Source organism: Lepisma saccharinum, chromosome 12, assembly GCF_977018435.1.
Source record: "Lepisma saccharinum chromosome 12, izLepSacc3.1, whole genome shotgun sequence".
In the NCBI taxonomy this organism is placed as follows: Eukaryota; Metazoa; Arthropoda; class Insecta; order Zygentoma; family Lepismatidae; genus Lepisma; species Lepisma saccharinum.
This window is the reverse complement of record NC_139240.1, coordinates 64,180,927-64,207,916: the sequence shown is the minus strand read 5'-3', so window position 1 is coordinate 64,207,916 and position 26,990 is coordinate 64,180,927. Positions and strand designations below refer to the sequence as shown.

The 26,990-nt window shown below is 35.9% G+C and overlaps 1 protein-coding gene across 1 annotated transcript; it reads right to left on the bottom strand.

Moving 5' to 3' along the window:
• Nucleotides 1-338: 338 nt before the first annotated feature.
• On the bottom strand, nucleotides 339-20,859 carry LOC145996164 (uncharacterized). Its single transcript, XM_083132515.1, has 4 exons — nucleotides 20,629-20,859; nucleotides 13,116-13,280; nucleotides 3,390-6,277; nucleotides 339-1,331 (listed from the first exon to the last, which is right to left on the bottom strand). The coding sequence occupies exons 1-4, from the start codon at nucleotides 20,758-20,760 to the stop codon at nucleotides 977-979; spliced, it is 3,540 nt and encodes a 1,179-aa protein (XP_082988641.1). The 5' UTR covers nucleotides 20,761-20,859; the 3' UTR covers nucleotides 339-976.
• Nucleotides 20,860-26,990: the final 6,131 nt, after the last annotated feature.

The window sequence follows — 26,990 nt, the reverse complement described above, 5'->3', positions numbered from 1 at the left end:
TTCTAGCGGAATTCGAGCATGCACCTCCAGTCGCTTGGGATGCATATCAGAGTATTTGTTGGGTGAAAAATAATAGAAAATAACTCCCTGAGCACTGCCAATCCATAACGAAACTTTGATCTCGCTTTCTACTATTACAAAATAAATAAGGTGGTAAAAGAGTGAAAGCTTTGGGATGCTAAACACAGTAGAGGGAGAGGGGGAGGTGGCATGGGCATTGTTTACACAAAAGGATATTCTCCTCTTGGTCCACATAGCAACAGGTGATTTATTGAATAGGTATGATGTCATTCACTCTTGATCGGCATAGGAACAGCTTTACCACCTACAACTAAGAAAGCCATTTCTTGGAAACTGTATTGTACTGCACATTATATACGTGATATAATTGTTTGACCCTTTTCGCTATCAAAAACCAGGATGCGCATTATACATGCATAAATACAGTGATTTAATTACAGACAAATATTACAAAAATTATCATTCTACTAATATAGTTTAATAAACAGGTACATTAAACACACCACACAAACGTGTCACAGATACTTCTCAACTGTGAATAAGAGTTTTTCACCTTTTACTAATTATATTTAAGAATCACAAACTATATTGCAAAACATGCCCAAATATCTAAACCATTAACTTTGTATGGAAGACACCATCTGCAATACTCATGACTAGTAATTCACAAAAACGTTGCTTAAATTATTCCTTCCTAACTCAAGTATGTCATAAATAAAAATTATTTTCGATGGTGTAAAATAATAAATAATGTATATTTACATAGACTATGTGAAAGTTACAACATTAATAAAATTAAACTAATTGGACATGTTAAAATGAAGAACAACATAAATATGATTTCTGGCCAAAGGATTTGTCACAAAAAGACTACATACTACTGTGATTTGTTTCTCACAAATTTGGACAAACATGAGGTACTTTCTCAAAAATTTGGACAGACATGAGGTACATTTTAATTATGAACTCTACGGTGGACATTAAATGCTTTGAACAAAGTAAACTTTTTATGGCAGTGTTTGCAATCATAGCATTTTTCATTCAAATGAGTTCTAATGTGTGCGCATAGGGCTGTGCTGCAGTGAAATGATTTGTGGCACATATTGCATAGATAAGGCTTCTCTCTATGAACCCTTGAATGATTTACCAATGCGTTTTTTTGTGTAAATGTTTTCCAGCAAACTTTGCATCTGAATTCCTTTTGACCGCCATGTAATTTCTCATTGCTATGAAGCTGACTATGGATGTTTAGTTTACTTCTTTGTGCAAAAGTCTTTCCACAATAATTACATTCGTAGCAAAACTTCACTCTAGAAGAAAAAATAGTGTAAATAGTAAGATTTTTAGTGCATGACAAAGTAGAATATACATTAAGATTACCAAGAAATATTGCAGCCTTATTAAACAGCTGCATACAAAAATTTAACCATTAAATTTTTACTAAGGTAAAAAACCTATTTTAATAATTTCATAATTATACACATTTCTTCAGTCTATCAGATGTAAAATGCCAATCAGGAGGATATGTTCTATCCTAGACTAAAACACAGAAGATAAAAATTAATTAGAAAAAGTGCCTAAAATGGGTTAGATCCTATTTTCTCCCTTGTCTAGGAAAAACATTAAATTTTGATTCTAGGTCTTCAAGGCATTAGCGAGTCAGCAGATGTGGTTAGAGTAATTTTTAGTATGTTGTTCTATTTATGTTGTATACTTTTTAAAAAAATGAAGTTATGTTGTCATAAATGTAAAACTAATTAATGACAATTATAGCTGTAGGGAAACAGATAATCAATGCCAAACTAATCAGTAGATCTAAAACTGTTGAAGAGCAAATAAGGTTATTTTTTCAGGGCGGCCACTCTAGGACCATGATAAAATTCAAGTATAATTCCCAGTTTTCAAGGCGAACTTTCCAAAAATTCAAGGGTACAAGCAGATGTTCTCTCTACTTCAAACCTTACGTATTATCGCCTCTCACCACGCACACACACAAATATTAACAATATATATATAAAGGGTCTGTGTGATTTCAATGTATCCAAAAATTTTAATTCAATTCCATTCAATGGAATATATATTTAATTTAAGGTGCAAAGTTTGCATTTTCCATTTCACATACTCTGACACAAAATACATCTACAAAAAACAGTAACAAATGTTACGGGATATACTAATATACGAACAATTGTTAATTGTATAAGAATTTGAAACTCAAATTTACCTAATCAACTTCAAGGTATCTGATCTTGCAATAATCTTCCATCTGTCAAGAGAGATTGTTTTGCAAAGGACACTAACAAAGTAAACGGACTGAGAGAATTCTGTTTTATTTTCCACAGAGCTTTTTCTTTTCTTTTCCTTCCTCAATAAAAAGAAAACTTAAACTGTGAAAAACTTTCCTCAGGGCATTAATAAATATTTATAAATTCAATGGGATTTGAATTAATAAAAGTTGAAATGTTTCATGTCTATGGAGAAAAAAATTAACGCAGAATTTATTCATGGAATTTAAGGTGTGAATACCCATCCTGTTTTTACATCCACTATCCAATTGTATTTGAAATATCTCAGGGGTGGTTGTGTAAACATCACTAACTGGAGATCCGATTTGATCTACGATTCGGGATGAACTAAGTTCACATATCTATACACATGTATAAAGCTAACGTTTGATTCATCAATCTTAGCTATAAAGCTAACTTTTGATTCATCGATCTTAGGTATAAAGCTAACTTTTGATTCATCAATCTTAGCTATAAAGCTAACTTTTGATTCATCAATCTTAGGTATAAAGCTAACTTTTGATTCATCAATCCTAGGTATAAAGCTAACTTTTGATTCATTGATCTTAGGTACAAAAAGCTAACTTTTGATTCATCAATCTTAGGTATAAAGCTAACTTTTGATTCATCAATCTTAGGAAAAAATGTTTGACAAGGTGCCAAAATTATCGTAAACATAGATAAATATAGACATACCACTAGTATGCCTGTGATGTTACCAATTATCCAAGACTGAACAGCAAATGTTTCAAAGTCAATTTCGGAATATGCATACATGAATAAAGAATACATCTGAAATGCTGGATATAGTAAAAGTTCGTACATGCTGCAAATTTAGCAAAATTACGTACATTAGATTCTATACACACATTTATTGTTGGTGCGAGTCACATGGATGATTTGTCAATATATATATATATATATATATATATACACATAAATGTTTCCGAGACTGTACCTGTCTGTGTCATGTATGTTACAAAGCCAATTCTTTTACACACATTTCACTCGACTGAACATACATGGTTTCCATTATGAGATTAAAGAACAAATATTATTTAATTTATACATGTTTCAACTTACCTTCTAGTGCGTTCCTTTACTGTGTTGGCACAAGTTCTCACAGCCAATAAATTCCTAAGTGGAAGTTTGGAATCGCCATTTTCTAATTGACATGGCGGACGTTGTACTTTAACTGGATTATAACAATTAGTAGGTTTCTCCAAATTCTGATTCTCGGTTTTGGTGCTTTGATCATTTTTAATGCTTAGTTTCAAAATTGACTTACATGGAGACGGTGGAACATTTGTACTACAGTGAATACTGTTATTAGTGTTTACTTCTTTATTATTTCTGTCATCACTTACTTCTCCAGTGGGATTCATTGATTTCTCTATGTTAAAGCCACTACCTTGAACAGAGCAACTTCTTGGAACTAGTATAATTTCACTTATGCTACTCTTTTGTTCTGGACGATTTTTCAGTTCTTCATTTGGAAAAGTAGGTGCAGGACATGTCCCTTCCGCTTCATCATTCATGCATACATCTATATCATCATCCTTGTCATTCAAGTTGTTGCTTCTTAATTTACTTTCACAAATACCATGCTTCAGTTGTTCAGTGTTCTTCATATTCCTTGTTGCAACATGCTTGGAGACGGTATTTTGTTTTCTATCCGTGACTTTCCTACACTCATAAGTATTTCCAAATTCGTTAGAAGAGGCCTTAGCATCTTGAAAGCTTTCCTTTTTGTAATAAGTATGATCAGCAAGGCAAACATGTTCGCTGCTTGTACGTAGTGATGTAAAACAACCATTACAAGAATTATTCAATTGATAAGAAATGTTTCCAGGATTCAGTACAACGTTGTTATTTTCCTCATTAGTTGAAACATGTTCCTTTGTATTCATGCTTGTCACTTCCTTTAATTGCACAGACTCCAACGAACCAGCTCCTACAATATTTTCAGCATTCTTAGATGCAGTTGAACTGTTTTGGAAATATTTTTTCGGATGTAGACTTGAAATTGGTTTATTTCTTTCCATAGAGGTGCTCTTAGGTGAAAAGGATGAATTACAAGCCCTTTTAATTCTATGAGGTAGTGTATTTTTTACACGAATAATTGAATCTGTCTTACATTTCATTAAACCAGCACTGTTTGTAATTTGTAAATTCGACGTTTTGGTTGTACAATAAGTTTTCTTATTTGCTAAATGTTTATTAACATTTAGATAATCTTCCTTTTTCTTTCTGCTCTTACTGTTAACATCTGCAGAATGGATATTCTCGTTTATTTTATTAATAGGTTTCTTCAATTGTTCTTTGGAGGTATTTACACTTCTGCATCTAAGTTGTAATCTGTTTCGAGATAACGAACTTCTTGTAGCTACAGTACATTTCACGTTATCTACTTTTGTGACATTTAATTTGGCCTTTTCAGTTCGTAATGCAACTGTCTGCTTGGTAGTAAGAGAGGCAACATTGGTCTTAAGACTAACTGTATCGTTGCCCAAACTTTCTTTGCCTTGCACTTTAATATAATTATTTTCAGTATTCCCTTTGCTTCTCAATTCTTTCTTTGCTGGTTTACAATGAAGCGTCACTGATTTATTCATTACATTAAAAGTTGACGGGACATTTAGCCTTTTCAACACCACAATAGGAAATGGCGTATCAATTATTTTTTGGAAAAATGACTGTTTTTTGTCTTGTTGGGTGCAAATAATGCCTACTGAATCAACATTTTTAGCATTCTCATCAATTGACGATAATTTATCTTCAGCTGAGCTATTTCTATTTACCACATCATTAGATTCACTGTCACTGATAGAGGACATATCATTCAAATCAGCACTAACAATTACTGTGCAAGCTATCTGATCATCAGGTGGTAAATCTTCAGATGAGCTATCACTGGAAACAGATAACTGGTCTATGTCCCAAGTTTTGACAGTGACTGAGTTGACCAAGGATGTGTTCCAACTACTACTGAATCCACAAAATTCAGGTTCATTCTCAGAATCATTATCCAAATATACTGCAGTCTTAATTTGGTTGGAGTTGTTATTTTCTACTGTTAGTTTCTCAGCATGGTGATCGTTGGAATTTACAGGTGAAATCATACTATTGTCTGCTACTGTATTAATTGTACTATCTACTGCATTCAATGTCATTGGTTCTTCACTGTTGCACACAAATTTGGTTGGCATAGCCTCTTTTGAACTTTCTATACCTCCTGATTGCACACACTCCTGATTATCTCTTCTTTTTGTTTGTACTTGTTGTGGGGCTATTGGTATTTGCTTAACAAATTTTCTCCTCTCTCGAGACGCACGATTTAAAAAATGCTGAGGAATACTACTTGCGCCAGTCTTTATTGTAGACATTTTCTTTAACTTAAAACTGTCACTCACATCGGATGGTTCCGTATTAGTTTCTGACTCTAACGAGCTTGACGATACATCACATTCAGCTATTTCTGATTGGGACAAATCATGACACACTTCCAGTAGCATATTACACTTTGGTATTTGACTACTATTGCGATTTGAGCACATTCTATCCTCACCATTTCCAGAACTTTCATTTACATGAATAGAAGTTTCATCTGATAAGCCAACCGCAGCACTATCACTGGAGTCCCCCGACATGTTTCTCTGTGAGAGTAAGTAATTAGTGGTATCATCATAGATCCAAACCATAGGACAGTTGTATTTTTGTAATTCTAAACATTTTTCTTCTGGTGGTGCATTAAGATCTGATAAAGCTTGTTCGTTTCCTTTCTCAGAGAGAGACGAAACTCCAGATTTGGTTAATGGTACTTTCAACGTAGTTTCAATGCCTTCCTCTTCACACGTGAAAGGAAATGGAGTAGAAAGAAGTCTTCGTTCGACTGCATTATCTCTGCAATACTTCAAGTCAAGTACATGTCTTGGTACGGGGAAGTAAAGCTGTTTCTCGCACTTCTCATTCTGAAAGAATAGAAGCATATTTAAGATGAGCAAAAAATGCCATACCTTACCAAACAATAATTATAGATAAAAAATCATTCTTGATGATTTTCTTTATTTAAATCTATTTTTTTAAAAAAAATGCTTAAAATTGCTTCTATGGTTTCTGGCACCATACATATAGATGTGCGTTGTTTTATAAAAAGGCTTTTTTCTGGTAAATGGACCTGTAAAATATTTGAACAGTTTGATTAAAGCAAATAAAAAAATATATGTAAATACACATTTTTCTGTTGCAGCGTAAGTTAAAAATAGATTTTTGTAAAATTCTCTATTGCCAAACGTTTTTCATTCCTTGATTACGAAGCTTAGATCATGAGCTCAAACAAAAATTAACATAGTTAAACATATAATGGATGCCTGGGATATATATACACATGCCTTCCCACCACAACGTGAAAGCAATTAACTTATCACTTCTTGAAAACTACACATGATATTTCAGTTCTGTCTTTTTTGTTCATTTGTATACATATGAAGGCAAGACAATAAAGCCATTATTATTATTAACAAATGGAGTTTGAAAATGTATTTGTTTTACCTCACAAAATTATGGGATAATATATTTTGAAAAGACTATCATTGCATGTGAAGAATGCAAAATTTAACACAAGTTATCATGTTGCAGAAAATGTAATGGACAGGCATTCATTCGGTGCAAAGTTTGTAAACATAGTGCTAATACATCTTCAAATTTTTTTACAGATAGTTTGCCAAAAGAAGAACAATTTTGACTAACTTGAAAGGTATTTAGTTACAAATTTAACAAGACTATGAACATAACAGTATATTGATATATAAGTGTTGATGTTACCTTTAGGTGCTAGCAATGACTTATACACAAATCTCTGCTTTTAAAAAACAGCTTCAATAGTGAAAATTCTGAAAAATTATATCTATTTGGAAGTCCATATAGAACATTTAAGTAAACCTTAGCACATTCTTGGTTTTCCTGTTATCTACGTATATGGGATGGTCTTAGGATGTAGTGAGACCATTCTACCAGTGGCCAAAGATCCAGCAACACCTTAAGGCTCGACTGGACTTTTATCAGCCGAAAGAGCGAACTTATTTTCCTCTTCATTCGAAAAACTGCTGTGATATTTCAAAATATGAAAAAAATACATACTCTTAGAATTCCTTCTAGAACATTGACGTCAATTTTCAAGTAGTGTGCCTTCGCTGTTATCTAGATATTCTCAAAAGTTTTGCAATTACGCAAGTCTATTAAACTATGGAGCATATCTAGATAATAGTGAAAGCAAACTACATGAAAATTTACATCAATGCTCTAGAAGGAATTCTAAGTGTGAGTAATTTTTCATATTTTGGAATATCAAAGAGGTTTTCAAATGGAGAGGAAAATTTGAAAAAAAATATGGCCTTTCGGCTGCCAAAGGTCCAGTCAAGCCTTAAGAAGGATGAAAAGATTACCTGCCTCCAAAAAAAAGTATGAACAAATTACCTCCCCTACAAAAAAACTCAAAGGATGAACAGACTACCTCCCCTCCAAAAATAAAATTCAAACTTCCAAACACATGAACATTTTAAAAACCAGCAAAACACAAATGTGGCATATCTTTATGGATAGAAGGTGTAATGGCAAAGGTCTAAAAGTACACTGAAGAAGGTGTAAGTTGTAATCTGATAGCATCACTGCCAAAACAAAACACTGTATGTTGTACACACATTGCAGATGCAGTATTTTCAAAATTTAAACATCCAATAAAGATTATCGAGCCATAGTATGTATAATTATATGCCTGACCTATACATCTCCCACCACTACGTGGTAGCACTTAATACAAAGCTTAAAAACTACACATGATATTTCAGTTCTGTATTTCTTGTGTATTAGTAAACAACATATGAAGGTACGATATACTCAAATTACAAATCAATGTATCTATTATTACTATTATTAACAAGGGGGGGGGGGGTAGAGAAAGTTCTTTGTTAACCCTTATAATATTAGATAGATTTATAAAAATGGTTATAAGTCCTAAACCAGCACATTTTTCTGAAAAAAATCACATGCAACAATGCATAAAAAGCAAAATCTCAACGTGTGACAAAGCCCCAAAATTCAAAATTTGCCCACACCATGCAGCAGCATTTAACTGCCATTTGTTGAAAACCACACATGATATAGTTCTGCCTTTAATGTTCATTAGTATACATATAAAGGTATGACATACTCAAATTACAAAACAATATATCCGCTGTTACTAAAAAAAATTCCAGACATTGTTTCTGTAAGCTGGCAACACTGCTACTCTTATACGTCGTTTTTTTTTAAAATTCCATCTTCTTCCTCTTCCTTTAACACTCATTACTGGGAGGCACAATGTATAAATTTTACCTACTCTAAAATCACAGTCTTTAAGAAGGAAAACAAAACCAATTTCATCTCTCTACGACACTTAGTTCTCGAGCTACCATTTTTTTAAAAAACAATTGTACTTTGCTGCAACTTTGAGAAGAATGCACTTGAAATATTCGCATTAAGAGCCTTAACATGTAGGAGGGTGCCAGTATGCTAAAGGTTAAGTTAATTTAAGTGTGAGGATATGTGACAATTTGTGCCCAGCCTGAGAATCAAGAGCTGTGAGATCTTGAGTTGAACAAACTCAAGCATGAATGGTCAGTCATATATGTGGCAGGGATATTTATGCAAATTTGCATTACATGTCTATTCTTTATTTTTTAACTTATTACGCTAAGGTGCATCTCATGATTATTTCTAGGCAAGTAATGATTACATTCTCACAAAGTGCTTTGATTTAAATCAGGTGATTAGAAAAAAAATCACCGACTTAAATCACTTTGAAGAAATAATTTATTGAATAATTTACAGAAGGAATTTGTAGATATCAGAATCACTTTTGGTGATTACATTAAAGTACATTAATCTCGTAATCACTGAAATACTGCTTATTAGGCTCTAAGAAAGGAAAGGGAAAGAAACAAAATATATGTACTGATGGGGTGAAGCTCATATGAAAGGAATGTAATATGTAAATTAAACTATAAAAACACTTAAATTTTTCTTGATTTAAAATTCAATTATTGTTATATGCAAAAAAATAGCAAATCTTTTGTGTAGAATAAATAATATACACAATACTAATCATGTTAAATTATAAATAGTGTCATCATCATTAAATTGTAAATAAACATGGCACCTGATATTTAACGAACTATTATTAAAAAAAATACCAAAATTCAGCAATAAAAACTAAAAAAATATTTTAAGTTACAATTATGTAGAACATCCAAAATGGTTTATTTTCACTGGAAGAAAAGTTAGTGAATTTATTATTGTTTCATTAACACACTCAATAAACATTTCCACAGTAGGTTAAAATATACAGTATCAAAGAAGAAGAATGTATATTTACATATATATATTTTTTTATTTGCTTTAATCAAACTCTTCATATATTTTACAGGGCCGTTATTTTTTTAAATAAAAATTATTTTGATTCCTGCATTCTGATGTATCTTTAAAAATTATTAATACTAAGTAACTGGGCAAGGAATCTAAACTGGGAAAATGAAATTACTTCCCAGATTTGCAATTCTTCAAACTTCTTTTGATTCCACAGAAAAGTTGAAAAACTGATATATGCCATTAGGGATTATAAAAATGATAATATTAACTTTTAACTGCCAATCTGCTGTTTATTAGAATATTAATATCTTTTGTAAAATTCTTCAATGTTTAATTCTATATTTCAGTTTGAATTTATTAATTTATTTGTTGTATGAGGACTACTACAAGTTCCAATGTGGATGGGACAGTAAAAAAAGAAAAAAATCAAATTAAATAAACAAGTACATGAACATGTAAGCACATTTTGTATGTATATTAATATTAATTAGTAATGTTCATATTGAGAAAAATATTATTAATTTTTCACAGAATATCTGAAGTACTGAATTTTTTTTTAAATATTACAGTTTATACAAATAACAATTATATATTTATAGATTAGTTCCACATATATTTTTTTTTAATTTTTAGAAAACAAGAATGTGTGCCTTTAACAAAGTTTAATTGGTAAAATTTTTGGTTGTGTGTAAAATTTATTTTTCCTTACACCCACCCTTGTATAATAGTAATTTTTTTGGGTTGGTGTAAATAAATTGTCGTCTAGAATTGACTGGTATGGTCGGGCTCGCGTTACAAAAAATTAACTTCCCTGCGTGAATTTAATTTTTTGCCCCAGGCAGGTGTGTCGTATCATGCCCAAGGCATGATACGGTTTAAACCAACTAGAACAAAAACAAAAATTACATCAGAGGTTAAAATTTAAAATTATAGGTAATAAAAATAGATTGAGGCAGATACAGCCTCCGAAACATTGGTATTTTTTTTTAAATAACAGTGGTTAAAGTCCAAAACAAAGAATGAATAAAAATTGAGTTTCAAAGATTATTCACTAATTCATTTTCATAACCCCTATGAGAAGCCAAAAAAAAACTGAGTTTATTTTAAAAAATCAAAATATTGCTAACCAATTCTGAGCATCACCTCATTTGTAGAGTTGTTGTAGTTTCTTTTGGATATCAAAAATGATAATGTATTGTATAAATTATACTTGCACATTTTTTGAGCACTTTTCATGAAATTTTATTAAACTCCAAATTTTCTGTGAAATTCCACATTCTCCAGTTGAATTTATTATATATAAAGGAGTAGTACTGTGGAGTAGAGGGAAATGAAATAACAAACAATTGGATATAAATCAAATCCCATACATCTAACGCATTAATATGTGATGGTTTTAAAAATACACTGATTACTGTTTAATTCAGAAGAAAAACTGCAGTATTTATGGCGTTGAGTTATGTTGAAGTATCTCATTCTATCTGTCTAAATTATGGAAACAATTATAGGGTGGATAAAAATCATGTTTTTTATTTAAATCGACATTGATAAAAAAAACATGTTTAAAATTGATTGTATGGTTTATAACACCATACATATAGATTTTTTTTTCATAGGCTTTTTCTACTGAAGTCCCTGAAAAATATTTGAACAGTTTGATTAAAGCAAATAGAAAATTTTATGTAAATATACATTTGGCTTCTGATACTGTATGTGTGAACCTACTATGGAAATATTTGTTGAGCGTATTAATGGAAATGGCAATATTTGTTTCCATGGTTTTTGAAAATTAAGTTTTCTTTTCCTTCACATGGAAGGCTTCTGTTGCTGCTGCCATAAGGCTAGAAATATAATAAACAGTATGAAAATATAATACAGAACATCAGTAACTTTTCTTACAGTAAAATAAAACATTCTGGATGTACTCTATAATTGTAAATTAAAATATTCTTCAAAGCTCTTCTAGCTGAATTTTGGCATTTTTTTAAAAATGATAGTTTACAAAATACCAGCTACCACGTTCTTTACAGTTTAATGATAATGTCACTATTTACAGTTTAACGTGATTAGTATTTAGTATATTTTTCTACACAAAATGTTTGCTATTTTCACCTATAAAAATTATTAAATTTAAAATCAAGAGCAAGTTTTGTGTGTTTACAATTTACATAATACATTTCCTTTCGTATGAGCTTCACCCCATAAGTACATATACTTTGTTTCCTTTCTTAGAGCATAATAAACACTATTAAATGATTACGAGGTTAATGTAATAACCGAATGAGATTCTGATATCCTTATGTACATTATTACAAAGTGATTTAAATCAGTGATTTTCATTTTACAAAATCACCCGATTTAAATCAATCTACCTTGATATTTACATACTTGACATAAAGAAAATGAACTAACTAACTCTCTAGCCTTCTTAAACCCAAAACATTTATGGCAGCAGCAACAAAAGCCTTCCATGTGAAGGAAAAGAAAACTAAATTTTCAAAAGCCATGGAAACAAATATTGCCATTTCCAATAACCATCTGCCATCATTCGTCTCTTACATGTGCCATAAAAAATTGATGGCACATATAAATATTTGCAAATATGGGGCTGACCAGTGCAAGTTAAAGCTAATTGTAACAGGGTTCCTACACAAAATCATGCAATTTTTTCCAGGACATTTCAAGGATTTTCTACAATTACTCCAGGACAAGTGTACAAAGTAATCATGGCCAAATACACATCATTACATATTTTCTTTTATTAAAAGAAAAAAGTTTTACATTTTTTTAATGCAGGTTCCCAACTCCCCTACACCTGCTCCTTTCCACACCTCTGAGCGATACAAAATAATACAAAAATGCGGGGCATTATACTTCAATCACAAAAATAAAACTTAGCACAAAACTATGACTACAGTACACAGCAACGTCATATAAGTAAATAAACCACTGTCATGACACTGACCTGTTTTAAATGAAAACTTATTTTAATTCATACAAATAAAATGGGGTAAAGGAATTTCCAGGACAACCTCCAAAATTCCAGGTACAACTTGGAAAAATGTGAAATTTCGTAACATTTCCAGGCCTGGAAGGAATATTTTAAAATTCCAGGTTTTCCAGGACGCGTAGGAACCCTGTGTAAGTTACATAACTATCACAAACGATGAGTCCCATTGGTTTTCTGGGTAGTATTCACATTCTTTTCACTTCAAAGCACAATAGCTACTCATAACTTAAGTACACTTTTCAAATTCATCTTTGAGCTAGAAATGGGACGAAACATACTTTAATATTCTAAATTCATATTTGCAAATTCCATCTGCAACCCAATTGAACAGAATTCTCTTATAGCTCTAGACATGTAAATGCTTTAGTTACTTGCAGTAGTTTCATGAAATTTACCTTTAAACTATCCTGGTGTAATTTTGTCCTTTTAGCTACAGAAGGAATGAAGGCTTTTAAAAGGTTTTCAGCTCTAACACAATTAACTTTGTATTCATCAAATGCTTCTATTTTCATGACACATCCATAACAAACATATTTTGGCAGGAAGTCATCAGGTTCAACCTGAAAGAAAGAGGGTGAATATTAAATATCTGTCTATTCACACTCAAATGAAACTCAATTTTTTTACTCCTGATAAGACACATTACAGGCAATAATCACTTCAATGTAATAAGAAACTATCGTGCGTACTGAAAGTCGTGATCAACATGTTACAAGAAGGAAGTAAACTGTACAAAAAAGAATCTAATATATGCCTGTTAAAGTACATACCTTTATTAGTCTTCAACATAATCACCATCTAAATCGACACATTTTTGCCAACGTTGTGGAAGTTGGAAAATTCCTCTGTTGTAGAACTCCGTTCGGGCACGTCTGAGTATTCTCCTAACGGCAAGTTCCACTTCCTTGTTGGTGTCATATCTGTTTTCCCGCATGTGTTCTGTCGTGTTGGAGGATAACACTATCCCTGCCAGGACGTTTTTCACGAATAGCACGACGAAGTTTCCTCAAAGTGCGCACGTAGTGAGCGGCATTGATTGTTTCCCCAGGAGTGAGAAAGTCCACGAGAAGAACACCCTCCGAATCCCAGAAGACAGTTCCCATTACTTTGCCAGCTGATGACATTGTCCTCGGTTTCTTCTTTCTTGGTGATGTTTGATGTCGCCACTCCAGGCTTTGACGTTTACTCTCAGGCTCGTAGAGGTGGAAAATGGTTTCGTCTCCAGTAACCAAACACTTCAAGAAACCCTCGCCTCCATCCTCTGCTCGGTACCGCGCCAAAAGTTCCGTGCAAACATATTTTCTGTTTCGTTTTTGTGCCGCATTCAAATCCCTTGGCACCCATCAGCAACACACTTTCCGGTAACCCAGTCCACCAATCATCTCCTGGATAGCACTGTGCCCTACTCCAACAATGTGTGGAAGTTCCCTAACCGAAACACGCCTGTTCCCCTGGATGATTTCCTGAACGCGAGCCTCGTTCTTGTTGTTCGAGGCAGTTCTCGGGCGGCCTGTGCGAGGGAGATTACTGATGTCTGTGTTTCCACCTCTAAAATGTTTTATCCATCGCCTGATGCTACTGGCAGCCATACACTGATCACCATACACTTCCTGCAATCGGCGGTGGATATCTGATGCCGATGCACCTTCCTTAAACAGAAATTCAATTACTGCACGCTGGCGAAACGACGTGTCAAACGGAGCCATTACTCGCTACTCGCTAATGCGCATACGTACTGCGCCGATCACCCCACTTTCAAGTATATGTTGTCACAATAGATGGTTCTAACTGTCTTATACAGCGCATCGCTCTACGTGAACATTTACGTCTGAAATAAAAAGTTGATCACGACTTTCAGTACGCACCAAGTAACTTATGAAGGCTTCTATAAGATTGCAGATTAACTGGTATTTATTTATTTACTCCAAGTTTCAGATACAGCACTTGTAAGGCCATTTTACAATGAACATTCTAACAAATCAACAAGAACAAGTCAAGATGGTTTTAGGTAAAAACAACAAAGGTTAAATATAAAATAAGACAAACAAGACAACAAACAAAATATTTTCATATTCATTCTGTGAGAAGACCGGAAAATACTTTCAGGGGCAAAAATGTCTATGTTTGTGGGTAGTTTATTATAGAACTGGGGCAGCATGTGGAACAGAGCGCTGTATAAGGGAAAGCCTAGCAGTAGAGTTGTGGAACAATTCAGTGTTTCGGGTCGAACGAGAGGGAACTCTGAAATTGAATTCTGTAAGTAGGAATTCAGATCTTAGTCTGCCATTGATGATTTTATAGAAAAAATTCATATCGCGTCCAGTCTGCAGTACGTGAATCTTCAAAGTAGTCAGGATGTCGTCGCAGAGAAGGAATTCTATAACGAACAATGGCGGTAAAAAAGCTGAGGACGGAATCCATGCTAGAAAGATTTGTATTGGAAGCCAAGGTCCAGACTGAAGAGCAGTATTCAAGAATCGGAGAAATGAATGACTTGAAAAATAGGCTAAGAGAAGTTGGAGTATCAATTTCAAAGAATCTGTAGAGGAGGCCTAAGAGGCGCATTGCACTTTTAGTTGTAGCTGCGATGTGTTCCTTAAAGTTCAGTTTTTTATCTATGATAACACCTAGATCTTTTTGGGTCGTAACTGTAGTAATATAATTGTTTTCAAGAACATACTGAGAATGTATCTTGTTCTTTTTTAAAGAGAATGTGAGGGAGGAACATTTCTGCATGTTAACTTGTAGATTCCACTGCTTAGACCATGGGACTAGTTCGGAAAGAGCATTCTGGAGAATCACAGCATCTTGAGGGGTTGAGATTTCTTTGCAAAATTTACAGTCATCAGCAAACATGAGTATATTGACAGGAAGTGAGGAAAGTCTTTGAAGGAGATCGTCCATGTATAGGATGAACAAGAGAGGGCTCAAGAAGTTCCCTTGTGGCACCCCAGACAAGACAGGAAGAAAATCGAAGAGGCTCCTGAAAGGGTGACACGCTGTGTCCGTCAGTGTAGATAATCTTGGATTAAGGAGAGAAATTTGCCATGTATGTTAAATCTAGTTCATAATTTGTGAATAAGAAGAGGATGGTTTATTTTGCTTTTGAAATATCCAAGCATATCACATCTAGCTGGGAATCATCTCACTGGTAGCATGGTGTCTGACAGACACCTAATATATATCATTATGTAAAACTTTATATTCGTCGATTATAAGTAATTTATTTGTTTCATGTCCTTCTTACATACTGATGTGGGGTTCAAACTTCTGTTTCTGGTAACAGTTCGATCTCACCCAAACGCATTTCCTCATTTTTACAGAAGAAACTACTTACGGAAATGAGTTTCTGTAGCATTTTGAAAGTTCGTGCAGGTGTTTTCTTTTATCGTGGAATCTATTTCACCGGGAACTCATGTGTTTTTCAAAAAAATATCTCTCCGACGCACATTTTTTTGCTTCCTCTACGTGAACCGGATGTTGCGTACGTTTGATAACATAACCCCCTGTCAGTGTTTCAAACCACGCCATAGTTTTGCAAGAAGATAACCTAAACCGTGCGTGGAAACCTTTTTTAACCATGTTAACCTAACCTATAGTAACGTAACTAATGTAACATGACCAAACCTAACCCGTGCATGGAACCCTTTTTTATTTAACTATGTTAACGTAACATAACTAACATTAACATGACCCTTGCATGGATCACGAGGAACTATGTTAACGTAATATAACTAACTACACCTAACCCGTGCATGGATCGTGAGGTATTAGCACAATTTCGAACCCGGGAAAAAAATATAAAATCAATAACACGAAAGCAGGTATTTTTCGGTTAAGAAGGTTGGAAACACTGCATACCCACTGATGCTACTCAAGCTGTGCTCCCCATATTGTGTGTTACGCAAGCTAAAAAAGGAAGAACAATAATTATGCTTAATGTGAAAAATTGAAATTATTTTCGTGACAAAAGCAAAATCCCACCTTAAAGAATCTTTCGCAATGCAGAATGTACGTACGAATGTTAAAAATGACTAAATAAACGAGTGAAAGGTGTTGTTCGGCCGAGATTGAACAAGTAATCCGTTTCCTAATGATTGAACCACATTCTTTTCATTAATTTTATTTCATGTTGGTTATCCATAATTCCCAAAATGCAGACCCTGGTACTACTTTCGTATAGGTGACACACCTATAAATCATTTATTTCACAATTTTTTACATTGCTAACGTACTAGTCTGCAATGCGGAACATTTCTTGGTATGTTTTTACAATACCGGACCCTTCTCCAATTTCGGCCATATTTCGCATACTGACTAATTTAGGGCTCCTAATCACGAATCTGCAGTTAAAATTTGGCGCTCTCATGTGGAACATTCAAAATAACGTGTAGAAGGTTGTGATTTTACAATACCAAAAAAAAAAGGCATAATTTCGTTAATAATTCTAATACTCACTAATTATGGAGTCCTGATGACGTATCTGCAGTTAACATTTGGTAGTCACGTGTAGAAATTGTAAAATTAATGTGTAGAAGTTGTAAAATAGCATTGTGAATTACCACGGTGATTGTCGATACATAAACAATGAAGAAGCCATGTTTTCTCATGTGAACAAGTGACGTTCGCAACTAGTTACGTTGTGTTCAGAAGGTTGCTAAAGTGTTGTGCGATAAGTGAGACCTTCAGTTCGTCAGTGGTTCATGTGAGGAAGATTGTGTCTTTTGAAGGACGGAAGTAATGTCCATTTTTTCGTTAAGTTTTGCTTTGGAAAAAGCCATTTCTTTTCTGATTTTCTTCTTATTTGGCATACTTACTAATTGAGGCCTGCTAATGACGAATCTGAAGTTTAAATTTGTCGGAAACGTCTAGAAATTGCAAAATAATTGCGAACCACTGACACTAGCCCCACGAATTATTAATGTGTGGTTAGGTTAGTTTCGGTTAGGCAAAAACATAGTTAAAATTTCGTGTCGTGGTAGTATCAGGATCTAGAAATTGCAAAATAATTGCAAACCATTCACGCTAGCCCCACGAACCATTGAGGTGTGGTTAGCTTAGGCAAACATAGTTAAATTTTGTGGTCGTAGTAATATCAGGAATATGTATTTCGTTGGTTGCGATCACTGACCCCCTCTTTTGGAAGTTCCACACGCGAGCGCCAAATTTTAACTTCAGATTCGTGATTAAGAGCCTTAAATTAGTGAGTATGCGAAATATGTACGAAATTGGAGAAGGGTCAGGTATTGTAAAATCGCTCTCATTTCTTTAGGTGAAATAATGAATTTCTAACGAAAATAATGTCTATTTGTTACATTAACGAGTATTTACTGATCTTCCTTATTTCCACACACAATATGGCGATAGCGTACACGTTCATCGCACGTTGTGCCAGTGTCTTGTCGATTTGGAGTGTGCATGCAGTGTTGCAACCTTGTTCACCAAAAAATACCTAATTTCATGCCTGGATTTGATATTATGCTAATACCTTCCAAACCATTGACGTTAGCCCGAAAAAATTCACGATAGTACCACAAACCATCACGGGGACAAGGTATGCCTACGAGGTTAGGTTAGGTTCCATTAGCACTCATTTCGTTCAATTTAGCATACATGGACAACATCGGTTTTTCGCGAAGTAAGAAAATACACTGAATTCTTTTGAACTTTAACTTTCCACGACTCTCTTCGTACAGATGTACATCCACTTCCTATCTTGTCCAATGTGCAGTTTGCATGCACTTCCACATTTTCTGCATTCCACTTCTTTCTTCAACATTCCGTGTTGATTTACAAATTCCACGACATCTTCCACACCCAGCAACAACTTCACGAAGCATCCTAAACACGTCATCTTATAGCGAAACACGGCATGGTTTGAAACACTGACTATGGGGTTTACGTCATCTAACACATGGAACATTGTGCTCTCGTGCAGAAAGCAAATGGCAGCAACAGCGTGTCGGAGAGATTTTCGAAGAAAAACACATGAATTCACATTAAAATGGATCAAAACTACATTCCCGAACTTCCACAACGCTACAGAAAATGATTTGCGTAAGTACTTTCTTCTGTAAAAAGTAATAAATCCGTCTCCGCTATACAAAAATTGTTACATAGACCTTAACAAAATGAGCTGAATCCTTGTAGAAGAAATCAAGAGTTGCTACGATTTTTTGATTATGAAATTCCCTGACATTCCCATGTTTTCAAGTCCAAAAATGAAATTTCTCCCGATATGTTTATCATCATAATTTTTGTTTTGAACCTTGAACACATCAGTTATTAATTAAAAATGCATTTAATTCAGATTCACGGAGATGGATGAAAAGATAATCACAAACACATATGGACGACCTCCACAGAAGATTAAGATGGCTGTGAGTCCAGACGCCAGACCCTCACTAGTCTTGCAAAATGCAGTCCAGGGTGTACTACGTGCAAGGGATATTGATATTTGGGTGTCCTTGGAAATGTCACTCGGTACTACTTTACTATAGGGGTGACACCTATAAATAATTCATTTCGCACTTTTTTACATTGCCAACGTACTATTCTGCATTGCGGAACATTTCTTTAGGTGAAATAATGAATTTCTAACGAAAATAATGTATATTTCTTACATTTACGAGTACTTACTGTTACTCGTTATTTCGATTCTGTAACACATATTATGGCAATAGCGTACTGGTTCATCGAGCATTGAGTGTGTGTTTTGTCGATTTATGCAGTGTTGCAACCTTGTTCACAGAAAAATACCAACTTTCGTGCCTGGATTTGAAATTATGCTAATACCTCCCGAACCTTAGCCCCACAAACCATTCACGTTAGTCCCACGAATGGTAATTATGTAGTATCGACCGAACACCTCTCACTCATTTATTTCGTTGATTTTAGCATTGATACTTACCTATTCTGCATTGCGGAAGATTCCTTTCATATTACGAGTCATTATTTGTTTTCCTTCTTTCGCTTCTGTAACAGACAATATGGCATGCACTCGTCAAGGATCATCGCACGTCGTGCATGATCAGTGGTTATGCAGTGTTGCAACCTTCTTCATCGAAAAATACCTACTGTCGTGTAACTGATTTTGAATATTTTTCCAGGTTAGAAAACCCCACAAACCATGCACGAATAGCCCCAGGAACCATTCATAAATAGCCCCATGAACCATGCATGGATAGCCCCAAGAACCATTCACGGATATCTCCACGAACCATGCACGGCAAGGTTAGGTTAGGTTCGGTTAGGCAAACAGTTAAAATTGTCATCTTCTTGGAAAACATCGGTGTGGTTGGAAACACTGACCGGGGGTTACATCATCGAACGCACGCAAAATTTGATTCACGTAGTGGAAGGACATAGAGGCAACAGCTTTCGTGCATTGGAGAGACATTAATCTTCAAAAATACATGATTTACCGGCGAAATAAATTAAGCGATGGGAAAAAACACTACTTTCTCCTGTGAAAATTAAGAAATCCGTTCGGGCGATACTACATATTTACCCCACAAACCATTTTCCGTAAGGTTAGGTTTGGTTATGTTAGGCAAGTATAGTTAAAAAAATTAAAAATACTCGACACGTCATGTTATAGTGAAAACACGGCGAGTTTGAAACACTAACTACGAGGTTTACGTCATCTAACACACAGAACATTGTGCTCTCGAGCAGAAAGCAAATGGCGGCAGCAGAAACAGCGTGTAGGACCAAGATTTTCGCAGAAAAGAACATGCATTCGCTTTAAGTGGATCAAAACTATATTCACGAACTTCAACAACGCTACAGAAAATGATTTGCGTAAGTACATTCTCCTGTAAAAAGTAAGAAATCCGTCACCCCAATAGTAAAGTGTTACCCTAACATGTATCTAGTATTGTACATTATTAGCCCAAAGCTACTTACACGTATGGATAGTAGCCTCTCGACCCTGAGTCTCAATTGTCGTCTTTTAGCTTCTTCATCGAATAAATTGAGCCTTAAGCTATTGTCATTCAAGCACAGTCTACACAAATCGTAATAATTAGCTACGGACATTTTGGAATTTCGGAAATCACATCAATATTTTTGGATTTACAATGAACAAAACATTTCGTCCAGGATTGTTGGCCACGTAACGTACGTCGTAGTTGTAGTAGAAAGTTGCACTGCAGACACAGACTACTTCCAATCACAGATTATCCACTCCACTGCATCCACAGTACACCAAAAATACCATCATATCTCACTACAAAACCGCACCTACCTATTCCCCTATGAGCAATGCTACATAAGATAAATATTTGGCGCAAAAAAGTATCCTGCTAAAACTTTGCCTTTTCTATTTTCATTCCATTTTTAACATTTAAGCATGTTACAATTTTAGTAAGGTGCGTTGCAAAATGATAAGAACGGTACCGCAGATAGCGAAATGGGGAAAACAAAAAGCAAACGGAAAATAAAAACGATGGCCACGGACACAGATACACGTGTGTATTATACAAAAGCAGTTACTGTTCGCGCAGACGGGTATATGTACGAGCAAGTACGAAAACATGGCACATGAGGTCGGCCGAGTGTTGCAAAATGATAAGAACGGAGCCAGGTAACGTCTTTCCCGTGACACCAGAGGCAGCGAATGAACACGTCTCAGCACGCACCAACGGCAGACAGTTGTTAACAGTGATTTGCCCAGGAAAGGTGGCGAGGAAGTCGTGCGGACAAGTGTAGTAGAATGGGCCGTGGAAAAGCGTTGTCAGAACGTGAAAAAGGCCAGATATTGGCTTATAAAGAAGAGGGAGTGGCTGCGAATGTGATCGCACGTCGGCTTGGGCGGAGTGCGTGTGTGGTGAACAATTATCTGCGATTAAGGGAACAATATGGTATAAAGAAAGTGCCGGGAAGGCCGCGGCAGGAACGTTCTGTTGTGAGGAAGTTGGCAGCTGGGAACACATCACTTGGACAGTTGTCTCGCGATCCGAATATGCGTGTACATAAATCCACGCTCTGCAGGACTGTCAAACGGTCTTCTCTATCGCAAAGCCAAGGTACAGCCGCGACTCACTGCAGAACATAAAGATCGGCGAGTCGACTGGGCCAGGACTTACGTGACGTGGAAGGAGGAATGGCGGCGTGTCATCTTCAGCGACGAGAAAAAAATTCAATTTAGACGGTCCAGATGGCTGGCGGTATTATTGGCACGATCTACGCAAAGAGGAACGGATCTTCTCCAAGCGACAGCAAGGAGGGCAGTCTGTAATGGTGTGGGGTGGCTTCGGATATCATAGCACCACCACCAACCTAGCATTTCCTACGGGTCGTCTGAATGCACCAGCATACCAAACCATACTGGAGGACAACCTATTGCCTTTTGCTGCACACATAGCTGACACCCCATGGGTGTTCCAACAAGACAACGCCACAATACACACGGCTGAATCCACTGTAATGTGGTTTCTGGAGAAGAACGTCTTTGCAATGGCTTGGCCTGCTAATTCTCCAGACGTTAATCCTATGGAGAACCTTTGGGGTATTCTTTGCCGAGCTGTATACGCCAATGGTACCCAGTATGACAACATCCACGATCTACGACATGCTATTGTTGCTGCATGGAACGATCTCGATGTTACTCTGTTGCAAACACTCGTGGATAACATGTGTGATAGAGTTTTCCGTATTGTGCACCGACAAGGTTCCTTTATTGGCTAATAAGTGATAGTGTTCGTATCATTTTCCAACGGTCGGAGTGGCCTGTTTTGTCTTTTTTTCTAAACTGTACATATTGCCCTTGTTGTCACATGCCTGTTACTTTTCAGAACGATTTGTGTGCTCTTTCTGTAATAATATAACCATTGCTTATATGTTCGTACTCTTATTTTCGTTACTTTGTACACTTTCCCACAGCGTTCTTATCATTTTGCAACGCACCTTATTTCTATTGGAATGGTATGGAAAATAAATGGGAAATGTCCGTGCTCATTCCAGAAATGAGGGGTGTGCGGGAGAAGAATTTCTGATCGCGATGGGATCTCTAAAAGTCTGGAAATCATTTTCTGAAGCCGCGATCGGAACGAGAATTGTTTCCGATCCCGGTACCTTTTTTTTGTTCTTTTTCTATAGCGCTCCGGTCCGTATTCGGTCCATGGCCTCCCCAATCTTCCTCTTCCAGCCCGACCTATCCAAGACTGCTCTCTTCCAATTCCTAGTTCTAAGCAGTTGTACTGCATCTGCCCCAACCGCTTTTTCTCATCTGTTTCTGGGTCTCCCCACTGATCTTTTCCCTCCAAAACTTTCTTGCATCACCTTCTTGGGGATTCGGCTGTCGGTTTTGATGACCCTAGACCAATTCGCGATTAAAATTATCCGATATGCCATCTGGTGAGATTTTCAGGAATCACTCCACGTAGGACACCTCGCTGCACTTCGCCGTGTTGAAGCCGTTCAAAGCATGGGGACACATGCGAAAAAGTAGCGTATACTGTTCAGTTTTTTGCTCTAAATAGCTTTGTGTTTCAGGACAAGTGAAAAGCTTACATATGTTTTCCACCCTGTGGAATCAACAAAATGAAATGTTTAAATAAATCAGAGAAAACAACTGATTGACAAGATTGGCATAACTGAAATGCGGCAAGGAAATTACGAAGAATGTACGAGTCTGTTCACTTTATTTTCAGAAATAATCTTTCTTTTATTGCCATGAAAGTAAGTTTTAAATTGTTCTTTATGAATATAACATTTTTTCGAAAACAATATATTATGTATATAATTTGGAACAGGTGCAAGTCGATTAAGTACAAAGATGAAAATAGTTTGAGAATTAATTAATGTCCGTAATCATAAAGGTAAGTCAGAAAAACATAATTGACATTCTAATGTTGCTGTTTCATTCAGTATGTTAATTTTCAGTGAAGACTGAAAATAGCCTCAATGAAATTGTTGTTATTGTTATCATCATTATCCGGTGTTGTTATTAAACCAGCCTGTCTCTTTGGGGAAAAAACTGCAACAGCATGTTTTCATTTATTTCCTCCCAAGCTTTGCAATACAGGTGAATTGCTATATTTTCAAATAATTTCTGAGAGCCCCAGTTAGGCAGTTACAACCGAGGTGCAGTGCAGATGAAACAGCACCGCTTTGAAAAACCAGTGCGTATCCATTTGTTTCGTGTGCGTTTTCCGTGTTATTTTTATTATCATAATTAAATGTTTCGCTCTCAGCACAGCTTCACCTTCGTTATAGTTCCTGGAATTCACATCGTATTCGCAATAGACGGTGCTAAAGGCGGAGCTACTGCGGAGCATGCGCACTCGTCTGGTCCCCCTCGAACATCCGGTTACCATTACAATGCTATGGACGTTAATATGAAAGGGCAAAGTGGAGATTCTTTTACAAGGAAATGGGTGTCAGCTGTGTAGCATATGGTTGTACAGTTCGATCGCGAACAAATTTATTGAGTCAAGTATCACTTCGTAGGTTTAAGAAGGACGTAGAGAGACGAAACCTGTTGATACAAGCAGAACAAAGAAAGGATTGGTACCCGGAAAGGATTTGTACGACTTGCATTTGGTACAAACATGTTGATCGTTTATCTACGTATTGTGTTGTAGTGAAAAGCACGCCTCTTAGTGAGGTTTCAAACCGAAGCTACATGCGACAGCAGTGGTTCGTACCGAAGTGACAAGCGACACAGGCCCATTTAGTCTATAAATAAGCATTTACCGCTCATGGGAGATCAAGTCTCAGGCGGCACAATACACGCCATTGGAAATTTGAGCGATACGTGTAGCTTGTGTCGCTTCGGTTCGAAAAAATGCATTGATCACTGAGGATTCACTTTTAAGTGGCACGGAGATTACACACCGAAGCGACAAGCAACAGCCCCTTTACTCTAAAGGAAACAATTCACCTTGCATACGAATACAACAGACCGAGGCGACACGATGCATGGTACTGAGAAAACAACAGTCCAGTTCAAGCGACACGTGCATTGGTTCGAAAGGAAGTTTTCAGACTGCAGCGATGCGTGTCTCTTGGAAACCAACATTAAAAGATAAACAACACCTTCCTAATTAAAGAGAGACGACAAATTGTAGGTGTCGCTCGGAATGGGCTGTTTTATCAATACCGTGCATTGTGTTGCTCCGGCCTGTTATTTTCCCAAGCGTGACTGGTGAATGGTTTGCTTTAGATCCAATGCTTCTGTACGAAATTCCGATATAGCTTGTCGCTTCAGTCTGAAAACTCCCTTGTTGTTTGAAGTAAATTCGTGCAAGTGAAAGTGGCATGCCATATCATAGGTTTTCCCTAAATCCCTCAGGCGGAAAGGCGACGATGAAAGCACATATATTTGCTAGCATTTGTTATGTGTCATTTGATTACTTCTGCAGATTTGTTGGCAAAGATTTACTTATGCATAATTTATAATATAATGATATCACTAGTTTTATAAAATCATCTTTCCCTCAATTTTACATTTACAACATAATTGAATATATCTAAACTTTCGTACGTTTTTAGTTCGCGTGCGTGTACATGAGATACTTGTAATTAGTATGTTATGCAATTGGCGCCACAAAGACACGTCATATTTTAATAATCTGCTCTGCAGCTGATCATCCGACGGATTCTAGACGTCCACTCCTTCATAGTAGAACTTTAACAAATACCTTCCTTGACTATCGTCGCACATGAAAACAAACGCCCATTTCTTACTTCGTATGCCGGTGAATCTGCACTTGCAACAACGGGGACTGGCCTAAACCGGAAGTTCCGGGGGGACCGGGCAAGACCTCGCCAAGTTTACATTTTTAACACGGTCTATATTTAAATATAACGCGTAATTTAAACGTTTCTTCCATATCATAAATAACAACACGCTGCTATTACGTACTACTACTGAATGTAAACAAAGATCTATCCTACGTAGAGCGGCCATATTGAAAGCGACGCTAGCGCTCAGGTGGTAATTTTAATCGCGAATAAGCTTGCTGCCTGTTGTGTCCAAAATTATTGAAAAAGTAGTGTGGCAGCAACTCACCAAATTTGTTGATGCGAACAATATATTACCAGAATTACAGTCAGGTTTTCGCAGTAAACATAAGTACAGCCACTGCACTCCAGTGACGGCGCCAGCCTGAAATAAGTGGGGTGGGGGGGGGGGACTACAGATTTCGGAGTGAAATTCTCGGGGGCTAACTGATATCGGCTAAAACGTAATACTTTACTACTGTGTAATTTTACCAGTGATATATTTCAGTCAATCACCGACATGCTATTAGCATTATTTCTTTCATAGGCAAATTTTTTTTATGTCAAATAAAATGTGCAAGTTTTATTGCTTTCTTTTCCTAAGCCATTATCGAGACGAATAATACCACAGGCTTACTAGTAATGTGAACAGTAAACAAAATACTCCATAAAAACTACATCATTATCAACTCTGGAATGTTTGAATACTACACGTAGCATCCTTTCTATGTGAAGAGTGTGAATGCCTTTTTTGCTCAAATAAGAAAATAACCACAGCAAGAAACTACGATAAGATACGTCTGTTTTTATGAGCAGCTACAGCCTTGTTTAAATCCAAAGATTTTGATTGATTGACTTGCTGTTTTAAGTCTACTTTATGCACAGTAAAGCTAATCGGGACTGGACCTACAGTTTAAAATGGGATCCGAACCACTTGTGCCTCCACCGGGTATCGAACCTGGGACACCTTCATTACAAGACAACGACGCTACCACTGCGCCATCGAGGAGGCCCTCGAAGATTTTGTAAGCTCTCCAAGGACAGAATACATAGACCACTCAACCACTCATTACGAATTCGTTTACGAAGGTAACACTTGATTTGCCGCAAGCAGCTGTTGATGGGAGGGAGTATGCACATTTCAATGACAAAAAGCTTATAAAGTTCGTAAAAGGCAATTTCAAGAAAGGTCTTTATTTTTAGTTCCTTTCTGCCACATAGCGTGCCATAACTCTAACACAACAGTAGGGAAAGGCAAAAAATTGTCGCTTTTCCTGCTTCAGAAAAGCGGCACTAACTTAATAAAGTAGGCTTCAAATAAACAATGGGGAGGATGCGAGAAATACCGTCCACTTAGGAAGTGCCACTCTCAAGGAACAAAAATATTTTCACTACAAATTGAGCTCCACTAGGACACAAATACATATAAACAATGAATATTGTTGCAACTCTTGCGCAAGGTATTTTGATTAGTGAAAATACCTGTTGAAGATTGTAATTTAATTTCAGAATATATTATTCATAAATACTGATCAGATTGC